The sequence below is a fragment of the Panthera leo genome, chromosome C1 (genome assembly GCF_018350215.1).
Source record: "Panthera leo isolate Ple1 chromosome C1, P.leo_Ple1_pat1.1, whole genome shotgun sequence".
NCBI classification, from domain to species: domain Eukaryota; kingdom Metazoa; phylum Chordata; class Mammalia; order Carnivora; family Felidae; genus Panthera; species Panthera leo.
The window spans coordinates 159,101,683-159,127,757 of NC_056686.1; the positions used below are offsets into that span (position 1 = coordinate 159,101,683).

General features: G+C 36.0%; 1 protein-coding gene across 13 annotated transcripts in view; it reads right to left on the minus strand.

Annotated features, from left to right (window-relative positions):
• The window catches only part of METTL8 (methyltransferase 8, methylcytidine), a 99,429-nt gene that overhangs the window by 25,809 nt on the left and 47,545 nt on the right, over positions 1-26,075 (minus strand). For 10 of the 13 annotated variants that reach the window (XM_042949107.1, XM_042949114.1, XM_042949113.1 and 7 more), the window contains 2 exons: positions 13,966-14,057; positions 1,544-1,914 (listed from right to left, as the gene is read on the minus strand). In XM_042949107.1, the coding sequence (XP_042805041.1) occupies positions 1,544-1,914; positions 13,966-14,057 (463 nt within the window). Of the gene's footprint in view, positions 1-1,543; positions 1,915-13,965; positions 14,058-22,753; positions 22,855-23,732; positions 23,795-26,075 lie in introns of all 13 variants that reach the window. The other 3 variants (XM_042949117.1, XM_042949116.1, XM_042949115.1) reach the window with 3 other exon arrangements.

Genomic DNA, 26,075 nt, shown 5'->3' on the forward strand with positions numbered 1-26,075 from the left:
AAAAGGTGACCAATGCACTATGAAAAAAAATTGGCAATAAATATGATAAAAGGGTAGAATTCATTAAAAAAACAGTAACAGATAAATTAGCAAAGGAAATAAATAGAACACAAAAGAAATACAACTGTCTTCTAAACATCTGAAGAACTATCTGACCTAGTTAGCAATCAAAGAAATGCAAATTAAAACAAGGTGTAATTTTCATCCGTCAAAAAGGAAAGCACTTAAGTAAGAATATTCTAACCAATGAGAGTGTAATGAAACAGACATATATTGCCGTGAATTGGTATTAATACAGCTTCTTAGAAAATTATTTGGCAATATATTTTAAGAGCACTAAATTTATTATTTTATTATTTTTTTAAGTTTATGTATTTATTGTGAGAGAGAGAGAGAGAGAGAGAGAGAGAGAATGAATTACAAGCAGTCTCCACGCTGTCAGCACAGAGCCAGATGCAGGGCTCAATCCCACAAACCATGAGATCATGACCTGAAATCAGGAGTCGAATTCTCAAATGACTGAGACACCCAGGTACCACTAAGAGCATTACATTTTTAAAATAAATTACGAATTAGTAAATCTGACCCAAGATAATAAAAGAAATACAGAAAAGTCTATACCCAAAGATATTTTCTGTAGAAAACTGAAAACAATTTAAATGCTCAGTACTGTAAAAACAGATAAGCAGAATTAAAGTACTCCACATAATAAAATATTTTGCAGCCACAAAAATGTTTATAGAGAATTTTTAAGATAGAAAAAACTGCTTATGATATAATGTTAAATAGAAAAAAACCAAAACCTCAAAATACAGGTACAGTATAGCTCAACTATATAAAATAGTATAAATGAAAAAAAAAAAGTTAGTAAAATGTGAAGAGTGGTTAAATCCCTTGTATAGATACCTTTATAACCCAAAGGAGGAGATTTACTTTTAAAAACAGAAAGTCAAGGGGCACCTGGTGGCTCAGTTGGTTAAGCGTCCAACTTCGGCTCAGGTCATTCTCTCACAGTCCTTGAGTTCGAGCCCCATTTTGGGCTCTGTGCTGACAGCTCGGAGCCTGGAGTCTGCTTCAGATTCTGTGTCTCCCTCTCTTTCTGCCCCTCCCCTGCTTGTGCTCTTGCTCTCACTCTCTCTCAAAAAGAAATAAATACATTAAAAAAAAAAAAAAAAGAAAGAAAGAAAGTCAAGGTCTACACTGGATTATAGCTAATTATATCTCACTTATTTCTATTTCACTTAAAAAGGGGTAATAACAGAAAGAGACAGAAATTAAGGCCAAAACTTTACTGGTATTTAAAACTGCCTTCAAATTAGAAATGAAAACAAATTAAAAAAAAAAATTAAAATCACAAACTTAGAGCCTGATTATACATGTGAGTCCCTTCAATATTTTTTATGCACAAAGGCATACTGAACCCTTTTCTAGTTAGATTTGATCATTATTCCCCCTAAAAAATCTGGATCATTAATAAAGTAATATGCAATATACATTTTAAAATTATTTGCCACCTCCCATCTTTGCCCCTGCAGGACAGTACCTCAAGGATTCTGAAAGTGGCCCTGCTACCAGGAAACAATTCGGTCTTCAGAGGTCCTTCGCTGTGTTCTTCAGAGTCTAGGTTGGAAAAATGAGATCTTGCTCTGCTTGGACCATCTGATGAACCACACCTTTTCATACCAAGATTTTTTTCCTCAGGCATAATAGGGCAGTGCATTCTTGAGAAACAATTTGCAGCACCAGTTTTCACATTATCCCATGATGATTCTTGTGTCTTCTCTTCAGTTTTTTGATCAACTGGAATAATTTCAGGAAATTCCCTCAACAGCCAATTACGATCCTTGAAAAACTTATTCTTATGAATCTTATAAAATGTATCCCAATATTGACTAGCTTCATTCTCATACTTAACTAAAATAAAGAGAAAAAAAAAGATTTATTTTACTATAAATGATGTTTACTATTAGTTACTACTTTAATAACTAAATATATTTAATAATTAAATACTGTTGAATATATTACATACATTTATAACAATTACATCTACTACTGAATAACTTTAATATAATTTTTATTTATCTGATTTTTTTTTGGCCTTTTACAGGTTAAAACTACAGAGTATTATTTTTCTCAAAATGTATCAGTGTATGGGGTATTTAGTTCTATCCCCTATAAATCTGCTTGTGTCTTAATAGTTTGGCCGATACATTTTTGTGAGGAATATAATCATTGCAAACTACTTTTTATAGTTTAAATCTTGAATTTATTTTTATTTATTTTTTTAAGGAAGATAGATTTAAAAAAGTTTTTTAATGTTTATTTTTGTAAGAGAGAGCGCATGTGTGCACACAGGCACAAAGGGAGGAGGGGCAGAGAGAGGGGGAGACAGAGGATCTCAGGAAGGCTCTACATTGACAGCACAGAGCCTGATGAGGGGCTTGAACTCATGAATCAAGAGATCATGATCTGAGCCAAAGTTGGAGGCTTAACCAACTGAGCCACCCAGGCGCCCATAGATTTTTTTTTAAAGTTTATTTATTTCTTTTGAGAGAGAGAGAGAGAGCGCACACACAAGCAGAGAAGGGGGAGAGAGAAAGAATCCCAAGCAACCTCTGTGCTGTCAGTGTGGAGCCCAATGGGGGGCTTGAACCCACGAACCATGAGATCATGATCTGAGCTGAAATCAAGAGTCAGACACCAAATGAGCCACTCATTTAGGCACCCCTAAATCTTGGATTCTTAATACTCACATTTTTACCAATAACTTGTAGGACTCTTAGAGAAAGGACACCATTTTTTATGTCTTTGTATATGCAGTTTCAACACAATCAATATCTTGGTAATCAGACAGGAAATTGCAGAATTATAAATTACACAATCTTAGAGCCAGAATGGCCCATTGAAATAATCTACTCCCAACTTCCTTGTTTTGCATTTGAACAGAAGATAGCACAGATATGAACCTACTTGTTCTAGGCCCCAGAGCCCAGTCACAGCAGAGCTAGGACCACCTATCTTAACCCCTGGAGCTAAGAGCCATCCCATTCTCCCCCTACCTCCAGAGGAATCTCTTCCTATTGACATCTCCTACTATGAAACCTTAAAGAGATATGCCTTTTTAAAGGAAATTTGCGTTTCATGATGTTATCCCTTGGATTTCCCTCTGTCCAGTGTCAGCATTAGTTCAACCATCTCAGAACTTCAGACAATTCTTAGCTTTCTGCCTCTTTTTTTTCTTAGCCTTATTTATTTATTTTTTGAGAGAGACAGAGTGAGCGGGGGAAGGACAGAGAGAGAGAGGGAGTGAAAGAATGTCAAGCAGGCTCCATGCTGTGGAGAGTCTGTGTGAACATGCACTGCAGAGTCTGATGTGGGGCTCAAACCCACAAACCATGAGATCACGACCTGAGCGGAAACCAAGAGTCGGACGCTTGACCAACTGAGCCACCCAGGTGCCCCAGCTTTCTGCCTCTTTTTATTTGTACCTTAAATTAATAAAATAATTCACTCACTCCTTCACTCAACAAACATTTCTTGGACACTGTTATGCATGTACCAGGCCTAATCCCTGGGTTAAGAATTATTCTCACCTGGGGCACCTGGGTGGCTCAGTCGGTTAAGTGTCCAACTTCGGCTCAGGTCATGATCTCATGGCTTGTGGGTTCTAGCCCCACATTGGGCTCTGTGCTGACAGCTCAGAGCCTGGAGCCTGCTTTAGAGTCTGTGCCTCCCTCTCCCTCTGCCCCTCCCCTGTTCATGCTTTCTCTCAAAAATAAAATAAACATTAAAAAAAAAAGAATTATTCTCACCCAATATAGACACATGACCTTTTTATTTTATTTTATTTTATTTTTTTATTTATTAAAAAAAATTTGTTTTAATGTTTATTTTTGACAGAGAGAGAGACAGAGCATGAGCGGGGGAGGGGCAGAGAGAGAGAGGGAGACACAGAATCTGAAGCAGGCTCCAGGCTCCCAAGTTGTCAGCACAGAGCACGATGCAGGGCTGGAACTCACAGACCACGAGATCACGACCTGAGCCAAAGTTGGTTGCTCAACCGACTGAGCCACGTAGGTGCCCCGACACATGACCTTTTTAAAGTGCTTTCAAAGAATAAAAAAGATCTTCTATTGATATAATTTCCAAGATCTAATGTTGGGCAAAAAACCAAAGTGTAGCACAGTGTGTATACTATACAATCATTTGTTAGGAAAAATGAAGATAAAGAACACGTGTGTGCATACACAGAAACATAATGCATACACACACACATATTTGCTTGTATACGTACAGAATACCTCTGGAAGGATAATCATATAACTAGTAATACTGGTTGCCTCTAGAAAGGGGAACTGGGTTGGCTGGGGCCAGGAATAGAAAAAGAATTTTCATTTGGGGGTGCCTGGGGAGGCTGAGTCAGTTAAGTGTCCAACTTCAGCTCAGGTCATGATCTCATGGTTCGGTTAGTGAGTTCAAGCCCTGCACTGGGCTTTCTGCTGTCAGCATAGAGCCTGCTTTGGATCCTAAAGCCTGCATCAGATCGTCTGTCCCCCTTGCTCTCTGCCCCTCCCCGCTTGTGCTCTCTCAATATCTCTCTCAAAATAAATAAATAAACAAAAAAACAAAGGCTAGGAAAGAAGAAATTAAAAAGAAAGAATTTTCATTTGAATTTTGATCTGTATGAAATTACTATCCCCTAAATAAAGTTACAAATAAAAATAATGGAATCATTTCTTTCATAATTGTAAAGAAGCCCCAACCCTCAGAACAAGCAGTTGCCAGCAGTTGCCAGTTCATCTTTGTGGTAGAACCCTGTCCTGAAGCCTTTATAGTTTTCCTTTTCTTTCCATTTTTATCTTTATGGCCTTGTACATGGATCTCCACCCATCTGGCCACAAGACTTCCTTCCCATCAAGGCTGAATTGTATCTGGCAGCAGGACTGCTATAAAGACAGAAACTCCCATCTGTATTTAAGGTCTGAGAAATGAAAGTAGATCTCTGTAACAAAAGAATTATATGATGCTGAAGTCCAAAACATGTTCACATCTGCACTAATGGAAGGAAGCCCATTTGTGGTTAATCTGAAAATTTTATATATTATCTTTAAAATAGTTCTATCTCTACTTTTAAGAACTGGAGTGTGCCTGGTATACTGTGTGAGGAAATAAAACAACATTCTGAAAATCAGATTCAGGAGGAATTAGGAAACTATCAAATTTCCCCAGGGTTTTCTCACACCTCCCCTGTTCCTTTTTCCTTAAAAACTCTCTTTGTAACTCACTCTGTGCTGGTAAAAAATGTTTCAGTTTAATAAAAAGCAACCACCTAAGAAGACCTACATTTAGTAAAATCTCTAGTATCTGAGTTTTCATTGCCAAGCTACTTGTGAAGTGAGTTTGAACCTAACTATCAGTAACTAGAATGTAACACTACATCTCAATTAATCTGTGGAAATATTCCCCTCAGAATTAATTGGGAGGAAGGAGGTAAATAGCAGGACAGCAGCTTGGAAGAAAAAATGTTCATAGTAGTGCTATTTAAAATAGGGAGAAGGGGGCAGCTCTTGGGTGGCTCAATTGGTTGAGTGTCTGACTCTTGATTTTGGCTCAGGTCATCATCTCATGGTTCATGGGTTTGAGCCCCAAGTTGGGCTCTATGCTCTCAGCATGGAGTTTGCTTAGGGTTCTCTCTCTCTCCCTCTCTCTGCCCCTCCCATTTGTACTCTCTCTCTCTCTCTCTCTCTCTCTCAAATATAAATAATTTTTAAAAAACATTAATATTTATTATATACTCATTTATAATAATCAGATGAATATTTAGAGTGATGGCAACAATTTAATGATTATTAAGTAGTTCTTTCTTTTTGTAAAGTTTTATCTATATCATATACACAAAACAAGAATTTTAGATGAATTCTTCATTCAACTTGCCGACAGTTTCCTCATTTGATGAGGGGTTGAATTAGTGTTTCCCTATGTTCAAGGTCTAAAAGTCTATGTACTTTTCTTATTAAACCCCATGAATTTATGGAGAACATTAAACATTGTCAGTTCTACAAACTACAAAACCTTGGGTCAAATTGCTGTCTTAAATATGAACTTGTACTACTACTGTTTTAATTTCTACAGTTTATAAAGATGAATCTTCAGTAAGGTGACTGGAATCTGGTTCATTGCAAATACATCAAGCATCTAAATTCAACCCTAGATTATGCAATCTTTAAAAAGGATATGATTACTATGAGAAGACTACAGTCAAGGTCTGCTAATATGTACACTACCAAGCCTTTTTCAAGTATTTCCCACTCTTCAGGAATTAAGAGAAAAAACCATAAATCATTATATCATTAACAGCAATAACACATACTGAGTGTTTGTTATGTGCTAGGCACTATGTCAAATGCTTTATTTGGATTTTTTCCCATTTTAATCCTAATGATACCAATCAGACATATTATTACTCCAATCTACAGACAAAGAAATTCAAGGTCAGAGGGGATAAAAAATTTTCCAAGGTCATCCAGCTAGAGCCAGGATCTGGACCAAGTCTACTGGACTTTTTTTTTTTTAATATTTATTTATGAGAGAGAGAGAGTGTGTGAGCACAAGTGCACACAAGCACGCATGAGTGGGGAAGGGGCAGAGAGAGAGAGGGACAGAGGATCTGAGTTGGGATCTGTACTGACAGCAGACAGTGCAATGCGGGGCTCAAACTTATGAACCGTGAAATCATGACCTGAGCTGAAGTTGGACGCTTAACCAACTGAGCCACCCAGGCACCCCCCAAGTCTATTGGACTTTAAAGCTCATGCTCTGGGGTATCTGACTGGCTCAGTCAGAAGAGCATATGACTCTTGATCTTGGTGTTGTGAGTTCGAGCCCCACTTTGGGTGTAGGGATTACTAAAAAATACAAATTTAAAAAAGAATAAATAAATGAAGCTCATGCTCTTAACCATTACACTATATTGCCTTCCTAACACAAAATCAGAAAATTTTTAAAGTTTATTTATTTTGAGAGAGAGAGAGAGAGAGAGAGAGAGAGAGAGAACACCAGCAGGGGAGGGGCAGAGTGAGAGGGAGAGAGAGAATCCCAAGTGGGCTCTGCATTGTCAACACAGAGCCCAACCCGGAGCTCCATCTTAAGAATCCTGAGATCATGACTTGAGCTGAAAATCAAGAGTTGGATGCTTAAATCAACTGAACCACCCAGGCATCACAACAAAAATCAACACAACACAGTAACAACCCCTCCAAAATATCTCTGAAAATAACCTGTTTTTCTGATTTTGTACTTTCCTCTCATTATAAAGCATCCAATTGAAATTAAAACTTCAGTATGACATAATCAGTATAAATTGTAAAAATGCTGATTGGAGTGAACCTTCATAAAAACAGACAAAAAAATACAGAATTAAACACCATTTGATTTATATAAAATATAAACTATGCAAAATTATATGATGAAATTATGATGGGCAATGGAAACATAAAATGTTCTATGAGAATAGGTGGGTTTGTGGGATAGAAACAAAACAGAAACAGCACCCAGCATGGGCTGGGGTAAAGGCTAATGGGCTGGAACTTTCTTGTTCTTTGTTTTTTAAAGTTGTGCTTTCAGCAGTATCTCAATCAAGGCTGGCAATTCATAGTTCCCAGTTATGTGTGATGGCTTCTGAGACCCCACCAGAAGCTCATTCACACTCACAGATCTGGTTAGGAGCAAGGTAAACACCTTCAGCATACGATTTAATTTCCTGAACATTAAAGGTCTCTGATAACAGGGAAGTGGAAGAGCTATTTTTCCTGACCATGAGTGAAAAATTTAGTTTCAACCTCCTATTAACTCATCTCAAGTTCAGGCCAATAATGATAAATATAGTGTGGAGAATCTGCCCTTTCTTAATCTTGTCCAAAATACATACATAATGTATGACCCTGAGATCAAGAGTCGCATGCTCTCCTGACTAAACCAGCCAGATGCCCCAACCAACTGATTTTTTTTTTTTTTTTTTTTTTTACCAACTGATTTTCTAAAGAGGTATATTAATGATCAGTTTTTCTTGGAGAAGCAGTTTTTCCTTTCATATTCCTAGGCTGTGGACTCAGAGTTAATTGCTCAGTGCCAATGGCAGTAAAAGGGATGTAGTGATGTGCTTAACCACAGACAGATGAAGCAAATTCTCAATTATTCATTTATTAAATTTAATACTGCTGAGGGGAAGAAGGAATATGACATACTAACTATACTTAAATATTCAGAACTCACCCTGAATCACACTGAATATCACAACTAAGAAACTGAATTAAACCACTTATGTATCTGACATATGAGATATGATTAGTATGAATTATGAAAATTTATCCTGTTACAGTGAAACAAAAGGCAATTTAGAATTATTTTTGCACATCATTTACACAAACACCTGAGCTCTCAAAGTTAGAAATTTCCATATATCACTGATAAAGTTCATTCTCTAATTAAGAAAAAACTCTTACGAAAAGTATATATATATATATATATACATATATATATGTATACACACACACACACACACACACATATATTTAAAGATTTTATTTTTTATTTTTTTGAGAGACAGAGCATGCAGATGGGGGAGAGAAGCAGAGGGAGAGACAGAGAATCTTAAGCAGGCTCCATGCTCATGTGGAGCTCATGTGGATCCCACAACCCTGAGATCATGACCTGAACCACAATCAAGAGTCAGAAGCTCAACTGACTAAGCCACCCAGATGCCCCAAGATTTTATGTTTAGGTAATCTCTACACCCAAAGGGGGGTTCAAACTTACAACCCTGAGATCAGGAGTTGCATGACCTACTGACTGAGCCAGCCAGGCGCCCCATGAAAAGTGTATTTCTAAGAGCACAGCATGAACTTTTAAACAAACAAAGCTGACTTAAAAATAAGTACCCTATGGGCACCTGGGTGGCTCAGTCGGTAAAGCATCTGACTTCAGCTCAGGTCATGATCTCACAGTCTGTGAGTTCAAGCCCCACATCGGGCTCTGTGCTGACAGCTCAGAGCCTGGAGCCTGCTTTGGATTCTATGTCTCCTTCTTTCTCTGCCCTTCCCCAGCTGGCGCCCTCTCTCTCTCTCTCAACTATAAATAGACATTTAAAAAAAAAAGTACCCTAAATTTATCAGCACACGAAACTTTTAGCTACTCTTTTTTTTCACACAGGACACTTTCAAGTGGTAAAGGTATTCACAAGTGATAAAGTTATTCTTTTACTATTTTGCTTAACATAGATAACTCACCCTAGATAGGTAGTTATTTGAAAGTATATTTTAAAGTAAAAATAGCAGCTGCTTTCGTTATTAAGTTTTAAAAGCCCATTACATTTGCTAAATGATCAGCTAAGATATAACACACTGGAGATGTTTTTAGGAAATTATAAAATATAAACATGTTAACTCAAAAACTGCCAAATGTGTTTTTCTTATTTCTCTGAATTAATCTGCTTTTAAAAGAAATATGAACTATTGTAATATTTAAAATAAATTACCAAAAGGAAACGTGCAATTAAAACTATTAATCTGGGCACCTAAGTGGAAGAAATATTGCTAATGAGAGCTTGGAGGTTATACACTTTAATCACAGACATGAAATGTCAACCATCTCTCAGCAAAAAACTACACTATTTGTGATGCTTAAGTTCCTATTTTCAGAACTGTGAGGGTGTTTCCTGACTTCAGTTCTCACAACATCTGAGACAATAGGTGAGAAATGAGAAATGGGAGTGACAGGAGGGAGTGACACACACAAGACCAAAAGAAGTGTGCTAGAGAGTAGGTCAGCATGGCAGAACAACCAGTATTTCCTCCCAGGGACATTAAAATAAGTGAGATAAGATCAATAAATAGTCCTTATGCTATATAATGATCTGCCAATGGAATCCTCTGTGATGGGAGAAAACAGGCTCTTTCAGAGACTTAGGGCTCTCCTGGAAAAGGAGGGATGGTGGTTAACAGAAGCACCAGAATAAGAACCGGGTCAGAGCCTCCTTTGGGTTTTTACAAAGTTTACGAGCAGAGCTTTTAAATGGATCCATTCACCTTGACCTGTATTCATCAGAGACGCTAGATATCAAATTAGAAGCTTCCCCCCGGACTTCCGCAGGCTAGCAGGACCTGGCAGAGACCTGGCTGATTCCTGGCAGAGACTGGCTGGGTGGCTGAGAAGGTATTTAGTCTCACTGTAATGTCTTGTCACTGAACATAGCTCCTCAGAACAGAAGTTCTCTTTCTTTGCCATCCCCACAGCAGCCTCAATTGCTGCTCTATGCAATCTTACTTAAATGGCATAAATGGCCACTCTCCCTGTGTGGTCCCCTCCTTGTGGCAATTCCCTGACATGTATGCAGTCCACCGCACCATGTTCTATTCCAGGGTGGGGAAACCTCAATCACTTTGAGTCATTTTATTTCATTTTACTTTTATTACTTAAAACAAAATTTTAAGTTTATTTATTTTGAGAGAGACAGAGACAGCATGAGTGGGGGAGGGGCAGAGAGAGAGAGGGAGAGAGAGAAACCCAAGCAGGCTCTGTGATGTCAGCATGGAGCCCAGCACGGGGTTTGAACCCATGAACTATGAGATCATGACCTGAGCCGAAATCAAGAGTCAGAGGCTTAACCGAACGAGCTCCCCAGGCTCCCCATTTTGAGTCATTTTAAAATGGAGTCTTTAGTTCTGGGTCTCCACAGCAGCCAGAAAACTTGCTCAGAAAGAGACTGTATGCGCTAATAAGCAAACCAAATGCTTCAAAGCAGTATCATCAGTCCTCTCCAGCCTGCTTTTCCTGCTTCTGTAGAGAGAGGCCAGTCACCACCTTTCTATTTCAGTCACACTATGGTTCTGTGGGAACTGTCATTTTCCTTTACTGCGGTTTCCAAGCCCTAAAATAACCTTCTCATTAGCTTCACTCAAGTTCATTGTTAACGTAAATAGGCCAAAATAGGCAGCCTCAGTACAGAGCACTTCAAGGGAACATTATCAGCACTGCTCATCTATTTATGTCCTAAACAAATATTCAAGAGAGCATGAAAAAAATTCTTGGTTTTTCATATCAGGAAATATACTGTAGATAATTTTTAACTTCCTGGAAACGAATTAAGATGACTGATAACTTTTAATTCTGTTTAGGCTTGACTCTCTCTGTCACATCCAGGTGGCCACTAGCAGAAGCTTGAGTAATGTGGAAAATATGTCTGTGCAGCTGCTGGCAAAGAAGCAAAATTATACTTCCTCAGAAACAGTGTGACAGAGTTCCTGCAAAGGAATGCAATGTTGGCTGATTTGTAAGCAGAACTGCCACTGGTATGCACCCTCAAATCCAGCCCCAACACTCCCTGGCTACATCCCACTCTGGGACTGCATGGCTGGAGCTCATAAAAATAGAATGGTTCCATCGTGGATCAGGTGCTCTTCTATCCTGCCCACCCTCCAGGACATATTCATGCTTAAGATAAGGAAGGAGAACTAGCTCTAAGGAGTACCAAACAGTGCCAGAGGATAAAGTAAGTCATTAATGGTGGCAGAGAATAAGATACGGAAGAAATGCCCCCTTCACTGGTTAAAAGCTGTCTCATTAGCTCAGTTTTCAAACCTCAGCTACAATTGTATACTAAAGTCACTAGAATAATAGTTGACTATTGGTGAGATTAGTGATTTTCACTATGTTTGGCTTGCACAGAGGAATTAAAACATCTTTCCCTGGGGGGTTTCAGAACATAGGATTGATCTGGAAACCAAATTCTATCTCAGGAGTTGGCAAACTTTTCTGTAAAGGGTCGGACAGTAAGTAGTCTTTGTGGGCTATGTACAGTCTCTATTACAACTATTCAACTCTGTATATATAGCTCAAAAGCAGCCATAGACAATATGTAAATAAATGATTATGTCTGTGTTCCAATAAAACTTTATTTATTAAAAACCGGCAGTAGACTGGATTTGCCCCTGGCCATAGTCTGCTGACACTTGCTCCATCTATCAGGTACTCTGATACTGCTACAAGAATGATTGAGAAATCATCATGACCAAAACCAAGCTGTTCTGGCAAAATTAATCTAGGGTATTAGAAGCCAGAATAGTGGTTGCTCTTTGTGGAGTCGGAGGGGTTGGAAAAGTATTGTTATTCGTTCAGAAAATGAGGAGGTTTTGGGGTTAATGGTAATAATCTGTTTCTTGACGTGGATATTGGGGAAATTCAATGAGCTTTGGGACAATTCATTTAAGAGTTGTGAAAATTTCTCTATGTATTTGGTACTTCAAACAACTTTTTTTTTTTTTTTTTTTTTTTTTTTTTTTTTTTTTTTTAAAGAAAGAACAAACCTGTTTTAAAGGAGAAATCACTTTAGGAAAAACAAGGTAGAAAGTCTTCTCGAGAGTACATGGGTTGGTCAAAGTGTATATGGGTTGGTCAAATTGTATATGGGTTCCTAGCTATGAAGTGAGAATGACACAGACCAAGTTTTTTCTAGTGTGCTTTAAAAAAAATGTGGTAAAAGACACATCACATAAAATTTATCATCTTAACAATTTTTTAGTGTACAGTCCAGTAGTGTTAAGTATATTCACTTTGTTGTGAACACAGAGGTCCAGAAATTTTTTATCTCGCAAATCTGAAACTCTGTATGTTTTAAAACAACAACTCTGTGTTTCCTCCTCCCCCCAGCCCCTGGTAGCCACCATTCTACTTTTTGTTTCTATGAATTTGACTACTTAAGGTATCTCATATAAGTGGAATTATATAGTATTTGCCTTTTTTGTGACTGACTTATTTCACTTAGCATAATATTCTCAAGGTTCATCCATGTTGTAGCATGTGATGGGATTTTCTTCCTTTCCGAGGCTGAGTAATATCCTCTTGTGTGTATACCACATTTTGTTTATCCATTTATCCGTCGAGGGACATGTGGATTGCTTCTACCATTTGCCTATTGTGACTAGTGTTGCTATGAACATGGATGTGTGAATATACCTTCAAAACCCTGTTTTTAATTTTTGGCTATATATCTAGAGGTGGGATTGCTAGGTCATATGGTAGTTCCATTTTTAACTTTCTAAAGAACTTCTATACTGTTTTCCATAGAGGCGGCACCATTTTACAATTTCACCAATTCCACAGTGCATAAGGGTTCCATTTCTCCACATCCTTACCAATGCTTGTTATTTTCTGTTTTTGTAATAGTAGCACTAGCCAATTTTTTTAGAAGCCAGAGTCGAAGGTTGGCAAGGTCTTACCTCAATTAAACTCTGAATATCAAAAGGCCTCCAAGAAAAGTACCTTGATGTTTAGCCTAAAAGGTCACAACATTTTAATACGACTTTACCTTTTTTGCTCAAAGTTTCTGAATTTATTAAATATTCCTGGCCAGTAAAATGCACAACAGCATACTAAAAGATGCATAGTGAGGCACCTGGGTAGCACAGTCAGTTAAGCATCTGGCTCTTGATTTTGGCTCAGGTCATGATCTTACGGTTCATGAGATCAAGCCCTGGGTCTGGCTCTGCACTGACAGCATGGAGCCTGCTTGGGATTCTCTCTCTCCCTCTCTCTCTGCCCCTCCCTAGCTTGTGAGCTCTGTCTCTCTCTCAAAATAAATAAATAAACAACAAAAACAACTAAATAAATAAAAGATGCATAGCAAGAGGGAAATTTCAAAATTTCCTTGTGTGTATCTCTCAGAAAAATGTAATACTATGATTACCAAAAAAGCAAGTAAAGAGTCAATACATGATTTATTTCACTGACTTTGTCCCACTACACTAGAATAATGGAATTCTCCCAAATGGAACAAGTGGATTGGCGTAGGTAAAAGCTAAGAACTCTCCAAAGTAATGACACAGGAGGAAAACAGACTAACATGTGAACTGAATCAGCGGAAGGTCAAAGAGAAAAACCAGGCTCCAGAAGCTACTACATGTAGTTGCCGACCTTGTTCTTCCAGAAGGACTCGCACAGCTGAGTTTTCCTCTACTCTTTTTCTGGCTGCTGCTTCTTCTTCTTTTGACCACTGCATGTGATCCCTACCAAAAAATGAAAAGATTGTAAAACCTGCTTTATAATTGAAATCAGAAAAAGAGTGACAAAGGATACATCTTTCATTCTAGCAGAGTCAAAGACAAATGATACAAACTAATTCTGTGTTGAATGAATATATTTTGTGTCAGATGTTTCTTCTGATAGTGCTGGTACAATCCTGGAACTCCTATAGCTCTTCTGTTTAAATCTGGCTGTGTTGCAAGCCCCAGCCACCTTTTGGAAATGACTGCGAAGTAATGTCCCAGGAGCCCTATGGTGCATGATTATTTGAGTACTAGTATGGTTTACTCTATTTTACTCTAAGGCTAAATTTATTTGCCCTTTTGTTTATGAATATGGCATTCTTTAACAGTTTTAAAATCTCTTTTATAATAATTGTATTCTAATACTTCACTGTCAAAGAGATATAAGTTTTAAAATATTTTGCAGTTACCTTCAGTCTTTTAAGTAATTTTATATTTTTCTTATTAGTTGCCTTAATTTCTGTAAATGGATTCTTTTACATTTAAATGATAGAATAATTCACATAGTATATGAAGGTCAGCTTTTCAAGATCTTGCGCTTTCTATAAGTATTTTCAGTTTCAGAATTTATACTTCCTATACGAGAAGATATTTTCCACTGCTAAAATGTTTTCATGGAATAGAAGCAACATCTTTATACACAAAAGGTGAGTTTTTTGTTTGTTTTTTTGTTTTTTTTGTTTTTGTTTTTTTGTTTGGTTTTTACAAAGTTTGCAATGCCTTTTTCGCAATTGGTAAGACTATGAATGAGTGATGTCATTTTCAGGAATAAACCGTTTTTCTAAACAACAAAGAAACTACATATCTAAAATTCAAGTTCCATGTAGCTTATTGACAATTGTTAGAAAAATTAACATTAATATCATATGATATTTGTAGCTATCTCATTGATTATAAAGGGGCAAAATATCAACATTTTGACATGCATCATAATGGTGGCTGATAAACATTAACTGAGCACTTAGCCTGGTCATAATTATTATACTGATAAGCTACTATTATTTATTATGTGCTAAGCATTGTGCTAGTAAGCACATTACATACATATATGTCTTACTTAATTCTTTCAAAACCCTATGAAGGGGTTATAATCATGCTCATTTCTCATAAGAGGAAAGAGAAATTTAGTAACTTAATCAAGGTAAGATAGCCATTAAGTGACAGAACCAGAATTCAAATCCAAGTCCATCCTCTTGGCAAGTAAGTAGTCTATTAATGTCTACCAAGACAGTGGGGGATACTGAGAGATTTAAGACTTATCTTTGGCCATAATGGGGTTTATATTCTCCTGAAGCAGGCAGATTAACAGAAGTAAATGAGAATACAAGGTAGTCTACTTGGTTAGCATCTACTGTATGCAAATATAGCCAATTAATGCTAGCTGGGGCAAATAGGAAGGCTTGAGAGGGAGGGGAGTTTGGGCCCAGGTTAGAGGGAAAGGAGGTGGGGCAATTATTCATGTCATTATGAAGCTGGGAATATGGACAGTATATACAGGAAACAATAAAAAAATCCATTTTGATTGGTTCTCTTGGGTAACGGCAGATGAAGTTGGCAGCTGGGTCATGGTCAGATTTCAGAGGATCTTAAGTGTGAACAGTTTAGTAGTGTACAAGAGAAAATGACGTGGGGAGGTGGAAGGGAGACCAGTGAGAAGTCTGTTCAGTGGTCTAGGAATAAGTCCCGGGACTAAGGCGGTGGCAACAAACAGAAAGGCAGAGCAGAGGGAGAGACACCGACAAAACCTGTAGCTGTGACCTAGAGGTTAACTAGCTGCAGGGAGGAGAAGAACAACAGAGTCAAGAATGATTCTAAGGTCTCAAAACTGAATATTAATCAAGTAGGGGTAACCAAGACAGAATAAGGAGTTACTTGGGGTGGAATGATAAGCTTGGTCCTATTTTAAGTCATGTTTATGCAATCAGATATGAGAAGGTATATTCCAGTGACCTGGCTATAAATACACCACTGGAAGGTGAGAAACTGCTTTCCTTTAAGCAGGATCAAAACTGGTATACTGAAATTCTCAAGAAAAGTAAATGATAATGCAAAAAAAATCAGTTCCAAAGATGAAAATTTAACCACTGTCGTTTCAAATAAAACCCAGTCATTCACAGCCCAAATAATCATTCAGCAGCTTTGTTCACTTGCTTCAATGAATGAAATTAGAACAGATTTTTGTTTTGACTTAACTTATGTGAGCAATCACATACATAACTTGGAACTGGCAATTATACTTTATATTCTGTATATATAAATCCATATAGAGCATTATTAAATGATAGTTATGATATTAAAGGCAACAGGTCATTTATTGAAAAAATAGGATTACTAAGGCTGGGTACAAGCTTCTCATCTATGAATTTCTACAGCATGTAAGAAAGAAAATAGAACAATCCATTTCCCTGTAACAAAAATCAAGCTCTGAGACAATGAGAGTCTTTAGTTTTAGCTTTAAGCATTTGTTTTAAACTGTTAGTTTAACTTGCTTCTTCCTGAGTATTTAATAGATTTAGTTATTTCTTAAATTGCTCTAACTTCCTTACACTGTTCTTTATGTTGCTTCATTTTCTTAACTGCTAAGTGAGGGGAATATTATACCCTAAGCCCTGGCAGAACAGATTTTCCACTGTACAGTTACCAAATCCCCACAGAAACCTATAAGATATTTCTACTGTATTTATGAGAACTTCCTCCAGACCTGCTGCTTTATGGCATTTCTTTATATTAGAAGAGTCTGATTCACATATACTAAAACCCAACAGACGGCAATAAGAATCATTCAGGTTTGTAAGTAATAAATACAATTACGATAGAATTTGAGCATAGAGACAAATAACAAACAAGCTGAAAATAGTCAGGTATTACAACCACCATCATTAACAACAAAGGAAAAAAGTGTTCCATACTGTTTGACCTATGAATTGCGCTTCTGGGAATTTATTGTAATAAAGTAACTCAAAAGAACAGAGAAATACCTATAAAATGATATTCACTAGAATACCAAATATAATACCAAAAAATTGGAAATAATCTCAGTGATAGGGTAATGAAAAAAAAAATATGGTAACTTAAAGGAATATTATGCAGATATTTAAAATTATAAATATAAAGTTTACATAGCAACATGGAAAAGTATTTATGACACATGAGGTTAAAACAGCAGATCCCAAAATTGTATATGTATTATAATCAGAACTAAATAAAGTTATAAAGATATTGGATGAATAAAAATAATTGTGTTCAAATAAGAGAACTGAGATTACTGTTTTAAAATTTCCTTGGGGCGCCTGGATGGCTCAGTTGGTTAAGCGTCCAACTACTGATAGTGGCTCAGGTCACGATCTTGCCCCACGTCAGGCTCTGCACTGACAGTGCAGAACCTGCTTGAGATTCATCTCCCTCTTTCTTTGCCCTGCTTGTGTGCTCTCCCTCTCTCTGTGTCTCTCTCCCAAAAATAAACAAACTTAAAAAAAAAAGAGAGAGAGAATTAAGCAGAAAATACAAAATACACTTAATATTTTTCCTGGAAAGTTGAATTTGAGAAAAAGAAATCTCAAAAATAGGGGCACCTGGGTGGCTCAGTTGGTTGGGCATCTGACTTTGGCTCAGGTCATGATCTCATGGGTTTGTGAGTTCAAGCCCCGCGTGGGGCTCTGTGCGGATAGAGCCTGCTTTGGATTCTGTGTCTCCCTCTCTCTCTGCCCCTCCCCACTCATGCACTGTCTCTCTCTCCTTCAGCTATAAATAAACATTAAAAATATTAAAAAAAAGAAATATCAAAAATAAAAGAATTTTTGAGTAATAAATTTTTACAATATGGCTGGTAGAATTTGTCTTATAATTTTGTAGTAGTCATAAGTCTTATGACCTCAGTTCATGAATGTGCATATGTCCATACTTCTTATTCCTTCTATATGTAAAGTGGAATCAAATGATGATTCCTTGCTTCAGCTTTAAGTTGATTGCAGTTAACAGTCTAAATAATTGTGTATTTGGTTTGGAAAAGTTAAACACAGACACACACACACACATACACAGACCTCAATAATTTAGCTTGGGTACTAACATTTTTGGGGATCCTGCCTATTGAAAATTCTGCTGAATGTGGTGCCACTATTATAATTTTTAATAATCAGATATAAACTAAAGTACCCAGTATAAGCTATATGAATAGAATGCTTTTCTGTCTTTGTTACTTGTTGGTATATAAAAGCCTCATCATAGAACAAAATTTAAAGACAAATTTAACAAATTTACTAGGTGACTGGTGAATTAAAAATAAAATATTCTTAGGTAAAAAGGAAGAAATGGAGGGTATTAGTTTCAGCTTAAAATTATATTAATAATCCTTAATTCCATGACAAAATCATATGTATTACAGTTATCATTATAATAATAATACAAAATTTTAAAGAGAAAAAGTCTTTCCTTTCATTTAAATATCCTAACAGATTAATAGTTCTTAAGTTCCCTTCCTGTATTTGTATATATACATATACACAAACATTTTTCTATAAAGCTAAAAAAATCTTCATAATTATGACTTAAAATTGCTGAATAGGACTTGTAATTTTGGCCATGACAGAGTACGTAGTAATGGGCTTACCCTTCTACCATAAACAATGATAAAACTGGATAAAATATATGAAGGAATTGTTTTTAGGCACTGTATTACACCTCAGACAGTGCAAGACTGTGATCCCTAAGAGAAGAGAAACACAAAAGGTGAGTCCCCACATTCACCCTGGCCTTCTGTCTAGGTCATGTTCTAGACTATAGTACAGAGGTACAGCCCACCAGAGAGTGGCTGTCTTACTAAGTGGCACTTTTGTAAGCTGAGAAGGCAGAGATCAGGGTTCAGAGTTCCTGAGGTGGTGCAACTTTGTGCAGCAGAATAATGAAGAGAAGGCTGGACAGAAGGGTAGGCTCCTGAAATCTGCAAGAGACTTCTCCTAGTGTTTAATTAGTTCTGGCTATTCACTAACAGGACAGACTCCACAGGTCCTGATGGATTCTGGAGGTGAAGGCAGAGAAAAAAAAACAAAAAAAACCTGACTGGACATAGGCAGTGCAGTACTCAGAGTTATTGGAATTTTGGCTAAGCCAGAGTGGAAAGACCACTCTGAACACCTTCATTATTCAGTTAAGACCCTAGAAATGCCATGCGATAGGAATAAGACCCAAACTGGATTCAGGACAATATCAAAACAGTCTCACCCTAACAACACTTAAAATTAAATCTCACCTGGGGTGCCTGGGTGGCTCAGTCAGTTAAGTGTCTGACTTCGGTTCAGGTCATGATCTCACAGTTCGTGGGTTCAAGCCCCAGATTAGCTCTATGCTGATGGCTCAGAGCCTGGAGCCTGCTTCGGATTCTGTGTCTCTCTCTCTCTCTGCCCCTCCCCCGCTCATGCTCTGTTTCTCTCTCTCTCTCTCTTTCTCTCCTTCAAAAATAATTAAATATTAAAAAACAATTTTTTAAAGTTAAATCTTATCTGACCAGAGAGATTTGGCAGTAATTCAACCACTCGCCAGAAAAAAAATCCAACACCTTTAAAGTTAGAAATAATCCAGAGGCGCCTGGGTGGCTTGGTCGGTTAAGCGTCCGACTTCGGCTCAGGTCATGATCTCACGGTCCGTGAGTTCGAGCCCCGTGTCGGGCTCTGTGCTAACAGCTCAGAGCCTGGAGCCTGTTTCAGATTCTGTGTCTCCCTCTCTCTCTGCTCCTCCCCTGTTCATGCTCTGTCTCTCTCTGTCTCAAAAATAAATAAACGTTAAAAAAAAAAATTAAAAAAAAAAAAAAAGAAATAATCCAGATTCCATAAAGGATATCATCCGCAATGTCCACTACACAATCAAAACTATTTGCATTTGAACAATCAGGAAAACGTGATCCCTAATCAAGAGAAAAGGCAGCCAATAAATACTGACTAAGAAAACTCAAAATGTCAGAATTAGTACACAAGAATTTAAAATAGCTTTTAAAAAAGGTTCAAAGGTTTAGAGGAAAAGATGGACTGAATTGATGAATAGATGGGGATACCTCAGCAAAGAAAGGGAAACTATTAAAGGGAAATGCTTGACCTTAACCCATATACAATATCTGAAATGAAAAATTCACTGGCTAGGCTTAACAGCTAATGGACACTACAGGAAGAAAAGGTCAGTGAACTTAAAGATTTACAGATATGGAAATTATTCAAACTGAGAACAGAGGGAAAAAATTGGAAAAAAAAAGGTGCAAGTCTTCATAATCTATGGTATAATACAAATTGGGTCTAAGAAACACACAAGTTGAAGTCCCAGTAATAGAAGAGACAGAGTGAATAGGAAAAAAAACGGAAGAAATACTGTCTAAAGTTTTTCCAAATTTGATTAAAAACAAACAAACAAATAGTAACCAATAGTAAATCCAGGAAGCAAAGCAAACCCCAGGCATGTTAAATACACAGAAAAATTCTAAAAAACAAAAGTAAAAAGAAATCTTTAAAAAAATTATAGAGAGGGGAAAAGCACTGCAAACAGCTGACTTCTCATTGGAAACAATGGAGGCCAGAACACAAATGAACATCTTTAAAGTACTGAAAGAAAAATCTCTGTCAACCTAGAATTCTATATGCAGTGAAAATATCTTTCAAAATTTAAAAATAAAAACATTTTCAGATAAACAAAATTTAAGAGAATTTGTTACTAGCAGAATCTATAATATAAGAAATGTTAAAGTTCTTCAGGCTCAAGGAAAATGGTACTAGATAGAGACACAGAGCCACAGAGTAGAATATAGAGATGAGAAGTGATAAATATGTGGGTAACTCTAAGACAATTTTTTTATACTTTGTCTTAATTTCTTAACAAAATTACTAACCGTATGTAGCAAAAATAATAACAATGAATCATAGAGCTTATAACATACAGAGGTAAACCAAACAGCAACAATATAACACAAGTTGAATACATAAGTAGAATCATATTACTGTAATCTTTTTAACATTTTATATTATGTGGTACAATATTAATTCTAAGTAAACTGTATCAAGTCAAGGAAGCACCTTAAGATAATGACAGTAACACTGTAATCTCTAGGACTATAGTTATCAAAGTGTTGCCCACCGTGTCAGGTGGTTCACTAAGTCAAAACTATATAATACTGCTATTTGCCTTTTTCACTGATTGATGTTTACACTGATAGTATAAAAAACAATGGTAGGTAAAAGCGCAGCTGCCCTAATATGAAACAAGACAGTGGTACCAAAATGTGCTAGTAGTTGTTGATTCTACACCACCATCCAGTGGGTGGTAAAGAATTCACCAGGTTTTGTTCTAAAAAACAGAATTCACTGGAGAATGTGTCTGATAAAGCAATAAAAACTATTTTATAAAATATTGACCCTTGGGTATACATATGTTTAATATTCCATGTGACAAAATGGGAGGCATACATAAAGCATTTCTGCATTGTGAAGTACGATGACTGACTTACAGAAAAGAATTTGTATGGTTGTTTATGTTGTGAACTGAATTATCTGCTTTTTTGTTTTCAGGGAATCCTATTTTTAGTTGAAAATGCCACTATAGACAAACTTAGTTATTCAGACTTGGGTATCTGACATATCTTAAAAGTAAATGAAATGTGCTTCCACGTTAAGGAAAAGAAATGATAATATTTGCTGCCAAAGATAAATTTTGTGTTTTAAAACAAAAATTAGGATTTTGCAAAAGTTGTGTCCACCCATGAATTTGATAGCTTTCCAATCAATACTTTGAGATTTTACTGATGAGAAAGTGGTGATATTACAAAAGCAATTCTTAAATGTTGTATAATGAAATGTGTCAACATTTGAAAGATTTACATAAAACAGAGAATCAAACTACTCAAAATTATCCACGCATAATGTTATAAAATGATGCAGAAATAAAATATCCAAAGTGTAAAATGTATCAATGAATTATAACTAATATGGTTTCATATTCTGTATTGTAACTAAGAAACCAGCATTGCTGAGATTTAGTATAATATCAGGAAAAATACCTACAATTATTTTTAAATGCTATGTGAAAACTCCTCTCTTTTACTAGCACATATCTGTGTGTGGCCAAATTCTCTTCATATAATTCAACTGAAACAACATATCACAACAGATGGAATGAAGAAGCAGATATGAGAATCTAGCTTTTTCCATTAAACCAGACATTAAAGAGACTTCCAAACATTTAAAATAATGCCGTTCTTTTGGGGGAACAAATAGATATTTTCATTAAAATATGTAATTTATATAACATGTAATGGATTGTTGTTGTTTCAAAATGAATTAAATATTTTTAATGGCTCAGTTTTAATTTCTAGCATGGAAAACATCACAAGATATAATTCACATGAATAAAAGTTCTTTTAGTGTCCTCAAAAGATTAGAGTCTAAAGAGGTTCTGAGATGAAAATGTTTGAAACTATTTTCTAGAATAGTATCTAAAAAATAATGTAAAGATGTATAGCCGAAAAGCTAGTAGAGGAAATAAGAGAACAAATGACACAAATAAAAAAGAAAGATAATTAAACACATTATATTAACTTACAATGCTAACCAGAATTGAGTGTTATCTTAAATTTCTCTCTCCTTTTCTTTTTTGATACTATTTTAATAGATATAAAAAGGTACCTTATTGTTTAATTTTGTATTTCTTTTACTCTTGTGTATTTCCTCATATGCTCACATGGACTTCCTCCTGGATCAACTCTCTATGTCTACTGCCCATTTATCTGTAGAGCAAAAACCTTAATGATTTTTTAACAATGTAACAAGTATTCTATGTGTTCTATATGTTAACTTTGATATATGGTAGTGAAAAGTCATTTAAATTTTCTGTGTCTCTCAGTTTGTGTATTAGTAAAATAAGAGCAATAATTCTCAAAACAATATATAATTAAGATTAACTACTTCGGAATTATAATTATCCTAATTCGTCAAATCTAAGACAGTTATTTTCTGTACCGGTAAGAAAGGAAAAAAAACATTCCAATTATAATTATAAGATGTCATCAGTTGTAAGAAATATCATGATTTCAGAGATGTTAATCAGTGAAACAAATGTGAGCCTCAGATGGATGAAATACAATTATTACAGGTATATCAGCTAATAATTTAACTAATTTCAATTAAATCTTTTCTACTATTGACACTAACTTATACTTATGACTCCTGGCTGCCCACTTGTCTTTTTGGCTATAGTTAAGTATTTCCGTTGATTATTTTTATTAGTAAATCTGTTTCTTCCTTAGGAATGAATGACTTACAAAAGACACACAGAAAGAAGTGATGCCTTCCCACTTCTGCATATTCTGCATATTTTCTATTCCATTAAATAGAGGTCACAGCTGCTGGAAGAAACTAATACCCACTTCCATCATTAGACATTTATTGAGAACCTGTATCTTTCAACCACTGAAATGTGAATTGGAGACATAAAGATGAAGAAGATTTGGTAGAACTCAAAATTTTAATAAGATGAATTCTAATCAGCTTTAAAGAATAAAGAATTTATCAGGTAGAAAGTAAGATGGGAATAGGTGTATGGAGGGCATTCTTTTAAAATTGCAACAGTAACTAATGCATATAAAATGTAAAGTTTAATCTCTACCTCTCATCCTCATGCCCATTCCTGAGATAAACAGTATGATGTAGACATTTCCAGACTTTTCTCTGTGTATATAAAAACAAAGATATATATACACATATAGCACATGCACAAGAATTCCTTACTAAAATGAGACCTGCAATACTTTTCTGCAACTTGCTCTTTTTGTTGTTGATATCTCTTAATATCAACATACGTAGATCTCTCTTTTCTTTAAGTAGGTTTTATGCCCAGTGTAGAGCCCAGTGTGGGACTTGAACTCATGACCGTGGGATTAAGACCTGAGCCGATGACAAGAGTCGGATGCTTAACTGACTGAGCCACCCAGGCACCCCAGATCTCTCTTACTTTTATTAACTACTACATTATTTTCCAATGTATGGATATAACTATATTTTAATGGGTTTGTTGAAGTATAAATGACATATGGTAAACTGCACATATTTAAAGTGTACAATTTGAGAAGTTCCGACATATGTTGGCACTCAGGAAACAATCACCACAGTCAAGACAATGAATATGTCCATCACCTTCAAAAGTTTCCTTGTGTGCCTTTAAAATTCCTGTTTTCCAGCCCTCCCCTTCTCATCACCACCCCCAATTCCACTGACAACCACTGATCTACTGTCTGTCTCTATATATTAGTTTGCATTTTCTGGTGTAGCACTAAGAATACAATATATAGTCTTCATTTTTAGCTTCTTTCACTCAGCATAATTATTTTGAAATTCATCCATATTGTTATGTTTATCAATATCTCATTCCTTTTTATTACTGAGTAGTATTCCATTATATATATATATAATATATATATATATATATATATATTATATATATATATATAATACACAATTCCATTATATATATATATAATATATATATATTATATATATATATATAATACACAATTTGTCCATTTACTTACTCATGGACATTTGGGTTGTTTCCAAATTTGGCTACTACAAATAAAGCTGCTATGAATAATCATGTATAAGTATTTGTACGGACATATGCATTCTTTTCTCTTGGGTAAATATCTAGGAATTGAATGGCTGAATCATATTACAGGTTTATGTTTAGTTTTTTAAGAAACTGCTAAGCTGTTTTCCAAAGTGGTTATACCATTTTATATTCCCACCAGTAGTATATGAAAGTTCCAGTTCCTCTACATCCTCTCTAATATTCAGTACAGGATTTTGAATTTTAGTTATTCTAATAAGTTTGTAGTAGTATCTCATTGTGTCTTTAGCTTTTTTTTTTTTTTTTTTGAAAGCTTTTTATTATTTATTTATTTATTTTTAAAGTAATCTCTACATCCAACATGGGGCTCAAACTCATGATGGGAAGCTCAAAAATCACATGCTCTACTGACTGAGCCAGCCATATGCCCCTCATTGTTAACTTTAATTTTCACTTTCCTAATGACTAATGATGCTGATCATCTTTTCATGTGCTTATTATCCGTGTATCTTCTTTTTTTAATCTGTGAGTCTTCTTTGGTGGAGTATCTGTTCAAATATTTTGCTCATTTTTATTGGGCTCTTGTTGAATTTTGGGAGCTTTTTATATATTCTTATTATGAGCTTTGTTTACTGAATTTTGAGAGCTTGTAAAAAGCTCTCATGAGTCTTTTATCTACAACGAAAATGAGCGAATTATTGATGCATGCAACAACATGGATAAATCTCAAAGTAATTATGCTTAGTGAAAGAAGCCAGGCAAAAAACAGAATACATATTGTGACTTCCTTTAAATACTGGAAAATGCAAACGAATCAATAATGCATGCTATGTTCTTTCTCCCTCTTTCTGTCTTTCCTTTCTGTTTTTCTGCAGATAAATTCTCTTGACGCCCAACCTTACTCAGAGACCTCTTTATCTTTCTCTGTAAATTCCCAGTTTGAAGGCTCAGCGTTATAGATTGTATCCACTTTCCTATATTTTGAGGGTCTTAGAATTGAGCGAGATGGAGGAAACTCCACTGGGTAGTGGACAGCCTTTATGAGGGTGTGAAATCCGTTTTCTCTTCCCTCCCCTCCCCATGCCTCCTCTCTCTCTCTCTCTCTCTCTTTTTCTTTCTCCCTTCCTTTCCCCTTCCCTTCCCTTTCCTTTCATTAAGTCCTATGCTAGGTTTCACTCATCTAGTTAAGATGTGTCCTATTCCTAAAAGGGTTTCACTTGGGCTTGGGATAGTTCTCCCAATTCAGCATGGAACCCCAGAAAATGGTGAGCCTCAGGATTTTCCCTGCTCTGCTGAGACCTTAAATTCTGCTGCCATAGGCAAAACCATTTATTTTCAAGAGTTCTTTTTCAACCTTTACTGGGCTGCTAATGAGTATTAGTAATG